Source organism: Pleurodeles waltl, chromosome 4_2 (assembly GCF_031143425.1).
Source record: "Pleurodeles waltl isolate 20211129_DDA chromosome 4_2, aPleWal1.hap1.20221129, whole genome shotgun sequence".
Classification (NCBI taxonomy): Eukaryota; Metazoa; Chordata; class Amphibia; order Caudata; family Salamandridae; genus Pleurodeles; species Pleurodeles waltl.
In genome coordinates this window covers 525456091-525474716 of record NC_090443.1, presented here as the reverse complement: position 1 = coordinate 525474716, position 18626 = coordinate 525456091, and the positions used below count along the sequence as shown (strand labels likewise).

General features: G+C 42.9%; 1 protein-coding gene across 6 annotated transcripts in view; it reads left to right on the top strand.

The window, feature by feature from the left end:
* Positions 1-18626, top strand: part of SMG7 (SMG7 nonsense mediated mRNA decay factor) — a 468256-nt gene that overhangs the window by 433308 nt on the left and 16322 nt on the right. For 3 of the 6 annotated variants that reach the window (XM_069232041.1, XM_069232043.1, XM_069232044.1), the window contains 4 exons: positions 1631-1705; positions 4976-5132; positions 10072-10242; positions 10328-10485. In XM_069232041.1, coding sequence (XP_069088142.1) covers positions 1631-1705; positions 4976-5132; positions 10072-10242; positions 10328-10485 — 561 coding nt within the window. The remainder of the gene's footprint in view (positions 1-1630; positions 1706-4975; positions 5133-10071; positions 10243-10327; positions 10486-18626) is intronic. The other 3 variants (XM_069232045.1, XM_069232042.1, XM_069232046.1) reach the window with 2 other exon arrangements.

Sequence of the window (18626 nt, the reverse complement as noted above, 5' to 3'; positions counted from 1 at the left end):
TCATTGTGAAGCTTCCCTGTTTAATTTCCCTGAAAGACGTGCTATTGCGAAGGTCAACAATTAAACCTGTTCGCACTATATCAAGGTTCCTTTAACAAGAAAAACCTCGACATTAATGATTCGAATTATGCCTTCTTTATGTTCATCTGCTCAGTTTATTTGACAGGGTTACTTTTGTACAAAGCTTCATTTTACTTTTTTCTGATTCCTTGTGTCATTGAATTTCTCATTTTCATCAACGTGTAAAGTTTGCATTAGTGTATAAAGGACCATTGCCAAGTGTTATGGTACAAAACTAGCAGTCATTAATACGTGAACTGTAGCTACATTTTCAATTCCTTGTCAAACATTTGTCCGACTTTAGGACATATATTCAGAATCACTCTCGGTTTGCAAATATGTCCAGCTTACACGAAAACGTCTGTTAAATGTCTCTATGATGTACAAAAGCAGTTTTTTGGGGGCAAATCAGACCAGGTTTAATTTTAAGTGCATTCTTTTCTACACGTGAATAAAGAACACAAGAGACCTGTGAATTGGGCTGGTACTTTGAGGCTTATTTAGGGGGTTCCAGTGCAAACTATTAGGGTTTCTTTGTGTTTATTCGCACAATGTCTTCTGAACTATTTGGTTCTCCGCATAATATTAGCCTTATTGAGTCAACCATGTGGTTTGCCATCATCACTAAAAGGGTATGTGGGTGACGTTTTGAAGTGCAGTGCTAGGATGAAGAGTAAGAATAAACACGTTTTAGTGCTTGCAGGGACTGTAGTTTAGACAGGCCATTGACTAGTCAAGAAATCGGTCTCTCCCTTTAGTAGAGCCGACTTATTCTGTGCAATAAGTATGGACACAAAATAGTCTTTGTAAATGCAGCCATCTGTTGTCTTGCATTTGTAGTGCCGCATTGTCACACAGATGTAATGACCCAGTTTGCAAAAAGAATAGTTCAGCAGGCTATGCCACTGCATGTTATTTGAAGTAGGTTTATCGCTTCTTTGATTGTTAATATTTGGTTTCTCAAATTGAATTGGCATGTACTTTTTAACCAGTATATGGTTGTGGAGTGTGGCATCAAGATGCTTGGTGACTTTTTTGGGATGCTAAGTAGATTGTCTTGAGTAATGCAAAAGCCTTCCTTGACCAGTGTTCAGATCTGATTTCCTAGGTTTTGCACTTGACTTGGAAATACTGATCTATTAGTGGGGAAATAAATCATTCATGAATTGTATCAGTCCTGAGCCAACTGTATGCTTACGTAGGTTGTCCTCAAACACCACCACAAAACTACACCTTAAAAAGACCATTTCCTTTAACATCTCAGGTATACGTCTGTCGAATTGCGTACCTTCTTCTTTCCATTAATGCACTATTGCCATTATTTATGAGGTGTTTTTCATATAGCGCTAACATATCAGTTGGTGGCCTGGGACCCTACATTGTTATTTTCACGTGATGGACTACTTGTGCTAGATTGCCGTTTTGCAAAATGTTTGAGACATCAGAGTTGCACTTGGCTTCCACCTGCGGCTTGGTCTTTAAGAATGACTAAAAAAGCATAGGCGTCTGACCACCGTAGACTTAATAGCCTCCTTAGTAACTATGTCCCTTTCCTTTCTGCTCCATGGAGAAGTCGCTGCTGGAGAAACCTTCGGAGCTGATCCAACCTTCTTTCCTGTCTCTCACAGGCTTCTCGCTCAACCAGGTACAAACATTTGTACACGGGTCTTGGGATCTGTGACACATCTAACTGTACCCTTCAGTTTGGTTTGTTCCTTGGGAAGGGGTTCGTTTCTGTGTGTTCATTTCAAATAATGTTTTCTTTACCCTTACTTTGAATGTTTTTGGAAAGGTGACATAATTATGGCCCTGCACCAGCAGCTCCCTAGTATGACAAAGGGCTCACTAAACCACAAGGGCACGTAGTACGCTGTTTTCAGTAAGTCACATTTCTTGGGTGAATTGTCAAAGCAGACTGTCCCTCTGTATTCTTAGTCAAATTTCACTTAACAGGAATCGTGAACTGTGTGACCAGAGAGAGGATTATTTAGATAAACGAGTTTTGTATGACAAACTGATCCTATCTTCTAATTATTAAAAAAAAAAAAGTCAATGAAACACATTTTTAGAATGTATGCACATCTTGGGGTAATTTGGTGCCTTTCAGATACACATAATGATCTAATCAAGCGTCAGTAGCAAAGAGATTTAAAACCATAGAACTATAGTATTAAGAATGGATGAAATTATTCTCCAGAATATGAAATTGGCTATTTTTATTTTTTATTTCTTCAGAGTGATATTAAGGTAAAAAATATATATATATCTACCCAGATTTGCTCAACAAGGGAACTTGAGAAATGGGCACAGTTTTATTTCACGCTTTGGACTATTCATGAACCACCCACAATTCTGGACAGTTCTCAGGCATTGCGTGGTGCTCACTGACCCTAATTTGGGGTTCTGGGGGCGAAGGTGGTGGGGGGGGGCAGTGGGCACCACAGGAACTACCTGAAATTGCCCAAGCTAGTAAGTTCTTAGTCCTTTTTAACTTCACTGGTAGACAGAAACACATTTAATAGGATTTAACTGGAATTTGCTTCTGTGTACCATGGATTTAAAAAGTATTTTGCCCACAGACAAAATATTCATGTTGGGCCTGCTAAAGCTTTTTGTCCCGCCTGCTCCCCCCAAAAGCCAGCACCCCTAACCCACCCCCCAGCGGTACTGCGAAGGTCAAGGCTTACAATTTTTATTTGTTTGTATTTTCATTTTTGTCACTATATTTTTAGCTGCATTTAGTGTACCCTTACATTTGTGCATTGCCTAAGGTCTATTTCAATTGCATGCAACCATGGGGATGGTAATGGCCCATGTCCCATTTTGGTCCAGTTATTTCCCTTTGTTTGTGCCAGTAGACATGCCTGCTTAGTTACTAGGCTAATAAGGCCACGTATGCACCTAAGAATAATTAAGGATTCCCCCTCAGGTACGGTACCAGAATTTGATCTGACGGTTTTGGTACCACTGCTGATGTCCTATCAACACTGATGCAAAACTTAATGAATCCTTCATTTTGATACAAGCAGTAATGCTTTTAATTCCAGTGAATATACACAAGATACTGGGAAATATTTCCTGATTAGTTATTTCAACTATATCTGTGATTTTTATCTATTGTGTGTTGGTGCCTGACGGGCTACTAGTGATGTCACCTTCAGTTATGATATCTATATTGTTATGCCTAATTGTGGCTCCTGCAATGCTTTTCATGTAGTTATGATGGCAAAAGTAATGCTGCAGTGGCTGTTTTGGCACCTTTGATTATTTATCAGTCATGGTACCAATAATTACATTGTCAGATCCTTACCAGAAGAGCTTCCCTCCCCGAGAACCAGCTAATAAATGGCTTCGACTGAATGTAGTACAACAGTGGTTCTTAACCTGTGGTGTCGGTATGCCTGGGGGGTTTTGTGACTGTTAGTTCAGAAAATTAAATATTAACAGATTAATAAAGTGTATATAAAAGAAGCAACATTTGATGCTGATCATTTTAAAACATTCTGTTAATGGTAAGGAATTTGAAATTGGAACTAAAAATTAAGTGTCTTCAGAGTTGAGAGCAATGCATGGTCATCAAAGCGAATATAATCTACTAAATAAGTGAAATAAGTAAAATTTAGAAAAGCTCTAACCTTCCAATTAAAATTAGTTTTTTTTATTTGTGAATTAAATAACATATTTGTTTGATGAATGCTGGTGTCTGTTTTTTTGTGTTGTCATTTGTGTTTGTCAGCGAAACAGCATATCCCAGGGTCTCCAGCTTTCAGTAATGACGTGGGCATCCTCTGATTCCAGTACTAATTCAGTGGGAGTCCCTAGGTTCCAGTAACAATTAAGTGAGGGGGTCCACTGAAGTAAAAAGGTTAAAATTCTCTCCCCCCCCCCCCCCCCCCCTGTCTCTCCTCCCCTCACCTTGCAGTAGTAACTTGAGCCTTTGGATATTGGACTACCCGTGACCAGCCGGACCCGGTTAATTCTCCTAGTTAATCTGATCACCAACTGAAATCAGAAAACCACAATTAAACAAGAGAAGCCTGTTTCAACGCACTTGGAAAATTAAACTGTGATTTTCAGAGAGGCCTACAGGTGTCTAGTACCACAGTAATATGTAACAAGTAGGAAGTGTAGGTATAGAGGTGCTCGCTGAAACACAGCTAGGCTCAATTCTGTGGTGGCAACAGTAGTAAAGGAGAGTAAGCCCCACATCAGATGTCCTGCTTTGTGTGACACACAAGATGTCCTAATAAGTGGTCTCTGTTTTTGGTCACTGCATGTGGTGAACAGCCGATTGTGAGCTCCGAAGCGAATCTGTCAAAGCTCAATCTGGACTCACCTCTCTCTGCAGTGAACCTCATATACCAATATCAAACATTGACCATCAAAGGCTTTTATGGCCAGTTGGATGATATATTTTACATTAGAATTCTTACATGGCATGAACCCTGGGGATCCCTGAACCCTGAACATCTGTAACTTTAGCGAGCCAATCTTGCCTTGTTTCTGTGACTAGATGGAGCTCATCTTTGACAAATGTTTTGAAAGGGTGCTCTTTCTGGTCATCAGATTTGACACACATGCCTTCGTTTATCAGGTTGGGTAAAGTAAACAGCAAATTAAGCTGCATCATTTCTTTTTTTGTTCATACATTTTATTTCAGGTGAGGAAATGGCTCAAGATATAATGTCTGAAGTTTGGGATCCCAGTTTGAGTCTTGCTGACAAATCATTAATTCTTGCCATGCATCTCTTTTGTACATATGCTTATATGTGTTAAGTTGCATTTAAAGGCTAATTTCCTAACTCGTAGCACTACTAAAACAGTTAAAGTTCAAATGAATAAAGAAATCGAGTGCTGCCCCTTTTTCGTCTGGCAGGTTTCACCTATCACTAATTGGTTCCTAATTGTCTTGCAGGAAAGGTACCCGAATAACATGTTCAACGAGGTGTATGGAAAAGCCCTTGGCACCAGCACAAAGATGGATGCCTCACCAGCTGTAGGTCACCAGGAGACTTCCCTTTACTCGCTCTTTGAGGGAACACCTTGGTCTCCATCCCTGCCTGCCAGCTCGGGTGAGTAGATTACCTGTTTGAAGTCCGACATACTCTTCACTGCCAGCTACCTCTGTCAGTTGCATTTCTCATCCGCTTCATTTGACGTAATCCCTGCTAGACTCCACGCCTACAATTCTGTTACATTTGTACCCTCTGTTATGTCTGGCATCCTTTGCTGAAATCCCTCCACGTTTCCCCAACCCTCCGTAGTCCATTCAGTTCCTACTAAAACTTAAACCTTTACATCCTGACACCCACTGCGTTTTCCAGACACACTAATTTATATTTTCTAGCACCTACTTCAATTCAGGCATATTCTACATTATATGCAACTAAACTCCAGCATTCACCATCTTACTCTGCTTTCCCACCCCAGCACGTATTACATAACGACCAGAAGCCCACACTTCTCATCCCACTAACCACAGACCTATTCTCTGATACGCTCGGTTTCCATACTCGTCTCTTAGGGCAGTCCTGTTGTCAAGATCATGGGGTTTCTCATTTGGCTGTTGTATTCTGTGCACCTGTCCATTTTTACACTGGTTTCTGAGATTAAAACATGAATGTTGGCAAATCAAGAACACTGAATGTATTTTCTGCTTTAGAGGAGTGTCCTGCATTTTAGGATTTATTTCACAAAAGGGATTGCTTCTTGAGGTTCAGCCTTAAATACCCTTTCCGATTGAATGATCCTGCATAGATTTGTAGCAGATTTATTTTGTTTTTTAAACGTTTATTGTTTTAGTTGGCATTGAGCCAAACAAGCCTTTTGAGCATTGGGCCTATAATCAAGCCTTCAGAAATAAAGCATTTTCACTGTCTTGCAGATACCCATATGCTGTTGGTTTACCTCTGTTGGTTTGCCTCATGGGGTACTCGAATCCCAATGAGCAGATTTTTCTTCTTGTTCCATTTTGTCAGCATTGCCTATCAGCTTTTTTGTGGAAATAATATTCTTTACCAAGAATATGCTCTTCGGCCCACCGTCTACCACTATACACAAAAAGTATTGGGAATTGAAAGCTGAAAAAATATGAAAGATCAAACTGAGACCCTTAAACCAGAAAACACCGGTCAAAGTTCTTAGTTTTTTTGTTATTTGTTTTTATGTGTGTAATCTGCGATCCAGTTGCAAAGGAGTGCAGCACTTTGTTTTGCTTTGTACTAAGAACTGCCCTGTGATTAAAAAGGTGATTCCCGCGCCATGCTAGATATTTTGTGTGCCACTATGTTAGACACCTTACCATAAAGAAAGCATAATTCACTCCCACCTTGAGAAGTGGAACTTTTACTTTAGGTCTTAAGCTACCCAAACGTTGAAACTGTTGATTAGCAAGATGATTTAATAGGCTTATTACATAAGGGATTCACTTCTGGAACCTCTATTTTTGTCTTTTTCTGTGCACATTTAATACTACACTAATGATGAGAGGTTTGAATCGGTTTGTTGTGTCTCAGGGTTGTGGATTTATTAGTGGCCGTGTGGCCCACGTGAAAGGGAGACCGTATGGGTTCCACATTCCTCTGCCAAAATTAGAGAGTCCAGTTGAATGTATTTTAGCCAGAAAAAAATATTCTTTGATATCTTATTCTGAAGATTGTGAGTTTAACAGCTTGTTCATTATTACTATTGGTTAAGGCAGCGGACTAAAATGAAAGCCATGTAGAATGTGCTTGGTGTTAAACCTGAGAGTGAAACCGGTGAATCGATAATTATTTGACCTTTTGAAAGTAATTATTCAGTGAAGACTAAGTGACTTTTAGCAGCATGTTATCCCAGTAAAAAAAATCAAAATAAGACTGCAGGTGCACGTTCTAGCAGTGTGTTCCACTTGAAAATTAAAATTAGTCTAGTGAATGTCAGTGGCTGTAAATGCCATAATCCCCTACTGTAGTGCAAAACTTAAACTTCAGCCAGCTGGTCCCTTCCTGGTGCAGTTCATCTCCCTGGGACCAGTTACTGGGCCTCCACGTATTCCAGTATGACAACTAGTCTGGGCCGAAGATCCTCATTGATTCCCATCATCCACCGCTGGTGCAGATACCACCAGTGCCGGAGGATAATCCAGTGCCAATACCTATGTCAGATCTCAAACAGACTTAGGCCCGACCTCAGCCGATGTCAAGCTGTGATAACAAATTAATCTTGTATCTCTACTGCATCATAATATCAACAGAGGATCCATTATCTTTTAGACACTGATTCTGACCATGTGCCAGAGTAGGGTTCAACCCAAGATATTGATGAGGATGATGGTGGTGGATAGAAGAGCTTGCTCCCTACTCATTAGACTGATGATGTCTTATACCTTTACTCACAGAATGCCAGTGGGTTTGATACTTTCAAAGAAGCAGACCTCGACTCAGCACGTGGGCCAGCTATGAAAGTAAGGGGCTCATTTGCAGTGATGGCCTGGAACCCAGACGATGTGCTGGAATTACAGCTTTCCTCCCTTGAGACTAAAACAGATGTTTTATCAGAAATCCAACAGCCTGGGCAAGCAGCATCAGAGCCCTTCCGTTTATTGATGCCCTTGGGATACCCTGGTTGCTACCCGGCTGAAACTTTGTTCTTGCTCACCTATGAGCAGTCAGAAATCATAGACGGGTGCCTGATGACCCAGATTTTATAACCAAACACTCCACTCCAAAATGCCTTATTGTGCATACCTCGACCAGGCAGGTGAACTTTAACTCATTTCTAAACACTTTTTCCGATGGACAGTCCAAAATGATTGATGCTTTTGATAAACATATGTTTTCTTTCGCCATTCTGGCATTTCGATCTGTAAGCGCAGTCTGTCTGTTTGGCGAGTACACATATGCTCTTTGGGACAGGGTCAACAACCTTGCCAACAGCCCTGGAGGGCCTCTTTGGCATACTGATGAGCAGGTCGTGGCTAAGTATATTAACTAAGATGGTCTGGATACTGAGGTGGTGGCTGTGATTTTGTCAGCTTGTCCCTCCTACACCAAAGGTGTTTGTTCTGGGCATTTGTCTCATTTCGTTTCCTGGTGCACCAGAGCAGAAGTTGACTCCCTCATTTCTCCTTTATCTGATACCTTGCGCTTTCCTTGGACCTGCAAGGCTTTGCTGTGAGCACTGTTAAGAGCTGTTGCTCGTTTCTTTAGTTTTTCCTTCACTTACCAGATTAGTCATTGCAGTTTATCTCCTACATATTTATTCCTCCCCTTCTCCCTTTGTTGTGCCTCAGTGGGACGTTGACATGGGTCTCACTTTCTTCAAGTGTTCATCCTTTGAGCCGAAGCACAGTTCTCCTTTGTGGCTGCTTACTATGGCACTGTGTATTTTGAGCCCCATTACCTTGGCTCAGATTGTTGGCACTCTACAGGCTTTGTCCGTTTACCCTTCTTTTAACACATTTTATTTTTTATAGTTAAACTGGTTCTAAGGACCAAGGATGGTTTCTTCCTGATAGTTGCCAACCCATGTCATGTGATACAGTGCAGCACTGTACCAGCTTTCAATGGCCGCCTCGTCCAACTAAAGAGGAGCAGATACTGTACTGTCAGGATCCTCACAGGGCCATCAGTTTTTATATTGGCAGTACCCTGAGTGCTGGCTTGATGATGTGCTTTTCATTGGCTATATTGGTTTCAAGCCAGGCAAGGCGATTCAGAAGCATACTGTCCAGCTGGATTGCGCTGTACATGAACATTTGGTATGCTGTTACCAAGAAGGAGCCTCCTGAGAGCCTCTAGGCCATTTTCACAAGGGCGAAGACTAGTTTCCAGAATTGTCCAGGGATATTCCTGTCCTTGATATTTGCTGGTCGGCAATAGACATTCAGTCCTTTACCATTTATTGTATCGTCTCTGTAAAAAAAAAAAAAAAACTGTAAACATCGCACTTGTATAGCGCAATACTCACCCGTTAGGGTCTCAAGGCGCTGTACGCATACCGCTGTGGAATCCCTCCTAGCTTTTCCCTGTGAGGCACCCACTCCTGGACAGCCCCAGGGTGAAGCCAGGCATCCAAGCGCTGTGAGAGCAGTTGTGGAGATTAAGTAAGCTATTTCCCAGAGTTAGAGTGGCACCCATTAATTAGATTAGGCACTGAGGCGAGAATTATCTGGTCCAAGGGAATTGACCCCAAGACCTGCCGAGGTGGGAATTGAACCTTGGTCCCAGACCAGAGCTCTGCATCAGGGTCTGCCGCTCTAACCATTGTGCTACACTTCTCCACTCTGAAATGTGCAGAGATGCCAACTTTGCCTAATCTGTGTTCTAGGTTTTTGGTTGAACCAGCTCCTTATACCCACCTCCTTACAAGATATGTTTGTATACTGATTCAAGAGGTAAGGAATTTGCAGGTAGAAATAACTATCTAAATGTTATTTTCCTTTTGTAACGACCTATCTAAATAGCTGCAGATTTCCCACCCTACTTCATATTCTGAGGAGTGATTATGAAAATGTTAATAAGATATCAAGTTCATTTTTATGCATGGCCCTCTATCAACCTCATCTGCCTCGTCTCTAACTCTGAGGGTGAGGAACTTATGTCCACGTCCTTATGACTTTGTGACATGTTTGGGGTGGTTCCCAGAACCTAGTCAAATCTGTGACACCACTTGTCACCAAAGGAGAGTTATTGCAGATTTTTTAATCCAGTCTTGTGTCTGGGATAATTCAACATGTAAAGTTACAGATAGGTATAGTATTCCCTAAAAGATTGTTACAGAAGATAGTAAACTTGTTCATCTAATTGTTTCATAACCACTCTTTTAGTGCTGATATCAAATAACCCTGACTAAGATTTATGCTGTTCATTATGCTACCTAACCCCCTGGTCTAAATTTCCACAAGGACAAAGTGCTGCTTGTGAAACTTGTACATTTCTACTAATTGATTACTGGATTTCCTAAGTGTAGACAAATGAGGAATGTGTGCCCATAGCACTTTATTGATTCTGTTGTGTCTTTTTAAAATAGATCACTCTACACCAGCTAGCCAGTCTCCTCACTCCTCAAACCCAAGCAGCCTTCCCAGCTCTCCTCCAACTCACAATCACAACTCTGTTTCATTCTCCAACTTTGGACCCATTGGGACACCAGACAGCAGAGACCGGAGGGTGGCTGATCGATGGAAGACTGATAAGCCGGGTAAGTTCAGCATCTTTGAGCCATCGCCTTATTGATTTACCATGCTATCCCATCTTATTAATCCCTTTCTCGCTTATCTTTCCAGCCATGGGAGGATTTGGCCTAGATTATCTAAATGCAACATCTGCCTCCAATTCTGTGAGTGGTTGGCACCAGCCTGGGCCTCAGACTGGCAGTAATGCCTGGGCAACCCATGTAGGCTCACGGGATGATTCCTCTGCGGTCCTGATGGAGAGCTTAAAGGTATGCTGTACTATAAATAACTTTTTAATAAACTTGAATAAACTGCATTTTGTTCTTTGGATCTTATCAAGTCTGTTAACGGAGGCATTATTCATCCACATTATTTGGGAAAGTGATGGTCGTGCTTTTTTACTTTGTGTATTATGATTGTTGATGCAAATCACTTGTTTAATCCTGAGTGGCAGGGCTTTTTTGTTTATGCATTGCTAATCCTTTCCTTGTATGTGAAATAGTAAAGTCCATATTTTACTATGTTTGCCACTGTTTGTAATACTTCTGCCCTTTTCATTGTGGTTGGGATAACTACTACAGAGCAAGATACTCAAGGACATCTGAAAGACACAGCTCACCCATCGGTTATTTTTTTTTATTTAAAAAAAAAAAAACAATCCTGTCTGACATTTTATCTGCACGTTTGAATTTGCCAAAATAAGAAAGGCTCCCTCTGAAGGCCTGCATTTTTTGATTAGGGTGTTAATTTTCAATGAGGTCCTGACAATCGTCCTGAAGAATTGTTTCAAGTGGTAGTCTGTTTTCCTACATACTCTTCTTCCCACGTTTAAGAGCTAAAAAGCTTCTCAAAATTAGCATTTTATCTTTAGTATTTTTGAGGGCCCCACAGTGAACATCAGGTATGAGGCACATTTGAGCCCTGGCACTTTTGAGCACCGGCTGTAGTCCTGTTGCTCTCATTTTTACAATATATTTTTGACATTTTACAATCTAAGTACCGTATACAGCTAACAAACTGGTGTTAGTGTTCATGTACTTTACAGTAGAGGCATTTTTCAATGTACAGCTTCAAGTAAACTTATGTTATAGCAGAACAATAATACATTGAGTCAAGCTGTATAGTTTGTTTAAATTCTAACACACATTCAGCAACATATCATCCCTGTAGGAAGTTGGCTCTGTATGTGCTATTTCAAAGTAAGGAATAGCATGCACAGAGTCCAAGGGTTCCCCTTAGAGGTAAAATAGTGGTAAAAAGAGATAATACTAATGCTCTATTTTGTGGTAGTGTGGTCGAGCAGTAGGCTTATCCAAGGAGTAGTGTTAAGCATTTGTTGTACATACACATAGACAATAAATGAGGTACACACACTCAGAGACAAATCCAGCCAATAGGTTTTGTATAGAAAAATATCTTTTCTTAGTTTATTTTAAGAACCACAGGTTCAAATTTAACATGTAATATCTTGTTTGAAAGGTATTGCAGGTAAGTACATTAGGAACTTTGAGTCATTTCAATTGCATGTATACTTTTCAAGTTATTCACAAATAGCTATTTTAAAAGTGGACACAGTGCAATTTTCACAGTTCCTGGGGGAGGTAAGTTTTTGTTAGTATTACCAGGTAAGTAAGACACTTACAGGGTTCAGTTCTTGGTCCAAGGTAGCCCACCGTTGGGGGTTCAGAGCAACCCCAAAGTTACCACACCAGCAGCTCAGGGCCGGTCAGGTGCAGAGTTCAAAGTGGTGCCCAAAACGCATAGGCTTCAATGGAGAGAAGGGGGTGCCCCGGTTCCAGTCTGCCAGCAGGTAAGTACCCGCGTCTTCGGAGGGCAGACCAGGGGGGTTTTGTAGGGCACCGGGGGGGACACAAGCCCACACAGAAATTTCACCCTCAGCGGCGCGGGGGCGGCCGGGTGCAGTGTTAGAACAAGCGTCGGGTTCGCAATGGAAGTCAGTGAGAGATCAAGGGATCTCTTCAGCGCTGCAGGCAGGCAAGGGGGGGCTTCCTCGGGGAAACCTCCACTTGGGCAAGGGAGAGGGACTCCTGGGGGTCACTTCTGCAGTGAAAGTCCGGTCCTTCAGGTCCTGGGGGCTGCGGGTGCAGGGTCTTTTCCAGGCGTCGGGACTTAGGTTTCAGAGAGTCGCGGTCAGGGGAAGCCTCGGGATTCCCTCTGCAGGCGGCGCTGTGGGGGCTCAGGGGGGACAGGTTTTGGTACTCACAGTCGTAGAGTAGTCCGGGGGTCCTCCCTGAGGTGTTGGTTCTCCACCAGCCGAGTCGGGGTCGCCGGGTGCAGTGTTGCAAGTCTCACGCTTCTTGCGGGGAGATTGCAGGGTTCTTTAAGGCTGCTTCTTTGGATAAAGTAGCAGTCTTTTTGGAGCAGGTCCGCTGTCCTCGGGAGTTTCTTGTCGTCGTCGAAGCAGGGCAGTCCTCAGAGGATTCAGAGGTCGCTGGTCCCTTTGGAAGGCGTCGCTGGAGCAGAGTTCTTTGGAAGGCAGGAGACAGGCCGGTGAGTTTCTGGAGCCAAGGCAGTTGTTGTCTTCTGGTCTTCCTCTGCAGGGGTTTTCAGCTAGGCAGTCCTTCTTCTTGTTGTTGCAGGAATCTAATTTTCTAGGGTTCAGGGTAGCCCTTAAATACTAAATTTAAGGGCGTGTTTAGGTCTGGGGGGTTAGTAGCCAATGGCTACTAGCCCTGAGGGTGGGTACACCCTCTTTGTGCCTCCTCCCAAGGGGAGGGGGTCACAATCCTAACCCTATTGGGGGAATCCTCCATCTGCAAGATGGAGGATTTCTAAAAGTTAGTCACCTCAGCTCAGGACACCTTAGGGGCTGTCCTGACTGGCCAGTGACTCCTCCTTGTTGCTTTCTTTGTTCCCTCCAGCCTTGCCGCCAAAAGTGGGGGCCGTGGCCGGAGGGGGCGGGCAACTCCACTAAGCTGGAGTGCCATGCTGGGCTGTGACAATGGAGTGAGCCTTTGAGGCTCACCGCCAGGTGTTACAGCTCCTGCCTGGGGGAGGTGTTAGCATCTCCACCCAGTGCAGGCTTTGTTACTGGCCTCAGAGTGACAAAGGCACTCTCCCCATGGGGCCAGCAACATGTCTCTAGTGTGGCAGGCTGCTGGAACTAGTCAGCCTACACAGACAGTCGGTTAAGTTTCAGGGGGCACCTCTAAGGTGCCCTCTGGGGTGTATTTTGCAATAAAATGTACACTGGCATCAGTGTGCATTTATTGTGCTGAGAAGTTTGATACCAAACTTCCCAGTTTTCAGTGTAGCCATTATGGTGCTGTGGAGTTCGTGTTTGACAAACTCCCAGACCATATACTCTTATGGCTACCCTGCACTTACAATGTCTAAGGTTTTGTTTAGACACTGTAGGGGTACCATGCTCATGCACTGGTACCCTCACCTATGGTATAGTGCACCCTGCCTTAGGGCTGTAAGGCCTGCTAGAGGGGTGACTGACCTATACTTGCATAGGCAGTGAGAGGCTGGCATGGCACCCTGAGGGGAGTGCCATGTCGACTTACTCGTTTTGTCCTCACTAGCACACACAAGCTGGCAAGCAGTGTGTCTGTGCTGAGTGAGAGGTCTCCAGGGTGGCATAAGACATGCTGCAGCCCTTAGAGACCTTCCTTGGCATCAGGGCCCTTGGTACTAGAAGTACCAGTTACAAGGGACTTATCTGGATGCCAGGGTCTGCCAATTGTGGATACAAAAGTACATTTTAGGTGAAAGAACACTGGTGCTGGGGCCTGATTAGCAGGGTCCCAGCACACTTCTCAGTCAAGTCAGCATCAGTATCAGGCAAAAAGTGGGGGGTAACTGCAACAGGGAGCCATTTCTTTACAATCCCAAGGTATTTGTTCTAAACATATCACAAATGTTCGGAGGCAGTTTACTACTACCCTTTTATCTGCATATGTTCACTGTAGAATATAAGCAGATTTTAAGTCAGGTTGCAATAGCGGCCGTTATCGTAGTTTCTCTACAATTGCAACAGGTATCTATCCTATTCATTGCACCTTTGATGTACAGTTCCATTTCTGATCACGCTATTGAAGGCCATTGTCTCCACCATTACCAGTTTACTCATTTCTGCATGCCATCTAAACAATGGCACATCTGCACTCTTACATTCCATCACTGTTTGTCTTTTTGCCAATAGCAGGACCAAATCAGCATATTTATACAATCAACATATTTATACACTGCTGCATGACGTTTCGGTTTCTGGAAAAGTCCTGGGACAGACACACTCAGTGATATGTGCAGTATGGGGCCAGTAATCTGCTGTATGTTACAAATATCTTAGTCCAGTAGTTTGTGAGTCTGGGAAATGCCTAAAGACTATGTAGTAAGTTTGCACCTTACGTCATACATTGGGGAAATCAATCCTGAGGCCAGTAACACATTCTGTGCATCCTCTGCAGGGTCCGGTACATACACTGCAACATGTTAAATTGCAGCAACTTGGATTATGTGCTACCCTGCAAGTTACTTGACTATCTTTAAGCAGGTATTGTCCAAAATGCTGTCCCTAAGATCCTCCTCCTACACAGCTCTCAGTACAGTTTGGTTCTGAAAAGGAGAATCATGTTTAGTTGTCTCACTGCTTTAAGTGCTGCTTTAAGTGCATTCTCCATTTTCAGCATCATAATCAATCATGGTTTGCACCTCCGGGAGTTCATTTCTCTGCCTTATACTTTCTGTATAGCCTCTGTCACTGCTCAAAAAGACTGGAACTGTTCCATCTTTGTTTGCACGGTTCTCCGTGTCTGAAATGTGCCTTTTAGATCATTCAGGGATTTTCATTCCTGTAGAATGCCAGGCTGGTATATCCACCAGCACTTACTCAATGCCGGTATCAACCAGATCGGCATCCCTGGTGTATAGGGTACTCTCAATCTAGAATAATTCACACGTTGATCACTCAGTTCCATCAACACAGGAGCACATCTGTTCATTCAGAGCCATACGAAGCGTCGGTCTTGTCTGCACACTCCATACGCGCCAACCAGTAGGGCCACCCACTGTAACTATCCCATAAAATAGTAAAATTCCATATCGGTAGCTCCAATTCATCACTCACCATGAACAGTTGTAATTTCCTAAGCGAACATTTGTCAGTGGCCTCCCCAGGTCATGTCCAAAATTACAAAACTGAGCTTATTGAGTAGACTAACTCCCAACCTCACAAGCTGGAAGAAATACAATTTGTGACAAGACAATCATATTTGCATTGGCAATACTGCCTTATATTGAATTTGATGGCTGTTTCCAGATACCAACTGATCCCTGCAATGTTGCCTGCAATTAAGTTTTTCTCCTGACAATAAATTTGCTTGCCTAGGTATCGAAACGTGACATTTTACCATCTTATGCTCTGCTCCCTGTCATCAACCCTGGGAGGGATCCCCCATATCCAGTAAAGACCAGTTTTGTAGAAATTTACCTGATAGTCTTGTAGGATGCATAATACTGAATCCAGAACTTCACTCACATACGGCAAATATAATAGAACGTCATCAGCATATAGCGAGATAAAATGCTGCTTCTCTTCTGATCCCTCAACAGTCCTCCTTTTGTCTAAATTTTGCCTCTAATGGCTCCATCGACAGGGTGAACAACAATGAGAACTAAGGACATCAGTGTCGTATTCCATGATAGATTGGGCTCATCTGATATTACCTTGCCTGTTTTAACTCTGGCTATTAATTGGCTATACAGCAATCCAACTAAGTATCTCCTTACCAAATCCCATCTCAGTCAGTACCCTAAACAAGTACTCCCAGTTAAAGGTGTCAAACTTTTTTTCCATATCAGTCAACATTACAGCGGTCTATACCTCGTCCCTTGCGCCATCGGTCAGCACATTTACAAGATGTTGGACATTCATAACCACATTTCTAGTAGGCATAAAACCTGTCTAGTCTGGATGAACCAGATCTACCATCACAGCAGTTAGTCAATTAGCTAACCTCTTTGCGAGCACCTTGTAGTCAGGCTTAACATTGAAAAGGGCGATAGGCTTGGGTAGTTAAGCCCCGGCCTGTCCAAGGGACATTCACAGTGATTCTCATTTGAAGTCAATGGCAGCCTTATCTGAGAGTGCACTGCTTTGTACTTGCTGTTTCCAATCCTATGATTTATCTTTGTGCTTTTATTCTGACTGGAACTTAATAAAAAAATAAAAAAACTTTCCACTTGGCTGAACCTATGCTGTTTATGATCAGCTTCCACCACTGCCCTGAATGTGACAAGCAGTTGTTCGCAGTTGACTTACTATTAGTGTCCAGCAGAGTTTGTCTTCTCCTTTAAAATGATCTCCTTCAGAGTTTGCTTCCCTGCATTTGTACGTAAGTTCAATATTTGTTGAACAGGTTATTTATCATCCTCCCTCACATCTGTGTCCTTGATCACCTATTTTTTCGCAGCTGTGTTGATCTCCAGGGATGTGGTGTTCAACGTTTACCAACACACCATTCATTCATCCTCAACTCTGTTGTTACTTCCACCAGCACCTCTGGAAGGCTAGATTATGCTCATCTAATAAGGAACCAGTGCAGCCCCACTATCCTGCTTCTCATTTGGAGTATGTCAGACTTCATGCATTTGATATTTTGTGGTTTGTCTTTTATTTGGCTTACTCTTTAGAGTACAAAATTCCATTGCCAATGCCATAGCCCTCTGCTGTTCACGCCCCTTACAAAGTAGATGCCTACTAGTTCCTAATCTAATTCCATAAGATTAGGAGCCTGTTCACTTATGTCTACTAATCGCACAAAAATCAAAATCTAGTCAGTCTAACCAAGATAGATTCTGCCTAAGATAGTTTCACTGAGTCAGATGCTGGTCAAACATAAATGCATCTTTCTAAGTATTTCCATGGTGTAATATAAAAAGATGAAGGCATTAAATTTCATTTATGTAATGGAGATTCTGTTCTGAACTGTTCCCAAAGCTAGCACCATATGCTTTGCTACAGCTTTTGCTTGTCGTCTTCGCTAGCTCTCCATTTCCATCCCATCCCCACTAGTCCCCATTCTCCATGATCTGTCTGTAAATCCATGAATCTAATACTATTAGAGTACCACATGGGCCAGTGTAATAAAGGACATGCATTTTTGCATGCCTCTCCCAGTGACGGTCATTGACTTTACCAGTGATGAGAAATAATTTTTTCTCCATGTACATAGGAGATGCTTTAAAAGCGCAGAACTGCCGTTGTTGCTGAGTCTGTGTTTCATAATGTCTGTGCCACAGAAAATCGGTTTACTTAAAGCCTGGAAGCAATTCAAAGAAACTCATCAGGTATAAAGCTTGGATCCAAACCAGAAAGTTTGTTCCTCAGCTGCAGCAGACAGAACTCCTCCAAGACGTCTGACTTCTGTCTCAACAGGGACGGCAAGAGGCTCTTTAAAGATATTTGAATATTCATCTACAGTAGGTGAAGGACTTTCATACTCTTCTTGTCTTTCGCCAGAGACTGAATGGCACTCCCAATCACAAGGGGAATGACTTAGCCTTCATTCAGTGCCTTCCTTGTGTGCTACAAGATTAATGTTGATTCCTATAGGCTTCTAAAAGAAAAACACATGTTCTAAGGGAAGTATTTGAGCCAGTTCAAGAAAAACAAAAAGGTTGGTGAGTTTTGCTTCATGTACTTTATGCCAGGAATACATCATGCATGTATTAGACTTTATAACTTAAATACATTTCACATTGTGGTCTTTCCACATGGTCTCTGGATGACATCTATAGACCTCCGAGGTGGCTAACTCGTATTCCAATAAGGAAGAACAACACATTCCTGAGGTTTTAATTTTAGAGATCAACATAGATTCCTGCCTTTCAAACCCAACCATGCTTCTCATTGTTAGTGTTTGAACTTCGCCTTCAGAAGATATATTTATTTTCTAACTTGGATAACTTCTTTAACTGTAAAACCTTTGTTTCTGGTGGATACTTTTAACTTCAGATTCCTCAACTTTAGAATATTCCCCAGGCACCAGACTCAGGCCCTCATTACAAATTTGGCGGTTTGGCCCGCCATGCCGGCAGTGGCGGCTGAAGCCACCAGCCGGCATGGCGAGCCAAACCGTCATATTTTGAACATGGTGAGGGCCGCAGCGCCAGCCCTGCCTGGCGGTGAGTTGAAACACCATCCGCCAGGGTAGCAGCGCTACCCTGCGGATAATGTTTCATTTCCTGCCAGCCTTTTCCTTGCGGGATATCCCACCAGGAAAAGGCTGGCGGAGGGGGGTGCACCGGGGCACCCCTGGGGTCCCCTGAGCTGCCCATGCACTTTGCATGGGCAGTGCAGGTGCCCCGGTGCAGAGCCCTGTCGTGCAGGTAGATCTGCGTGTCGGGTGCAACTGCACCTGCCGCACAGAGGCATTGACGGCAA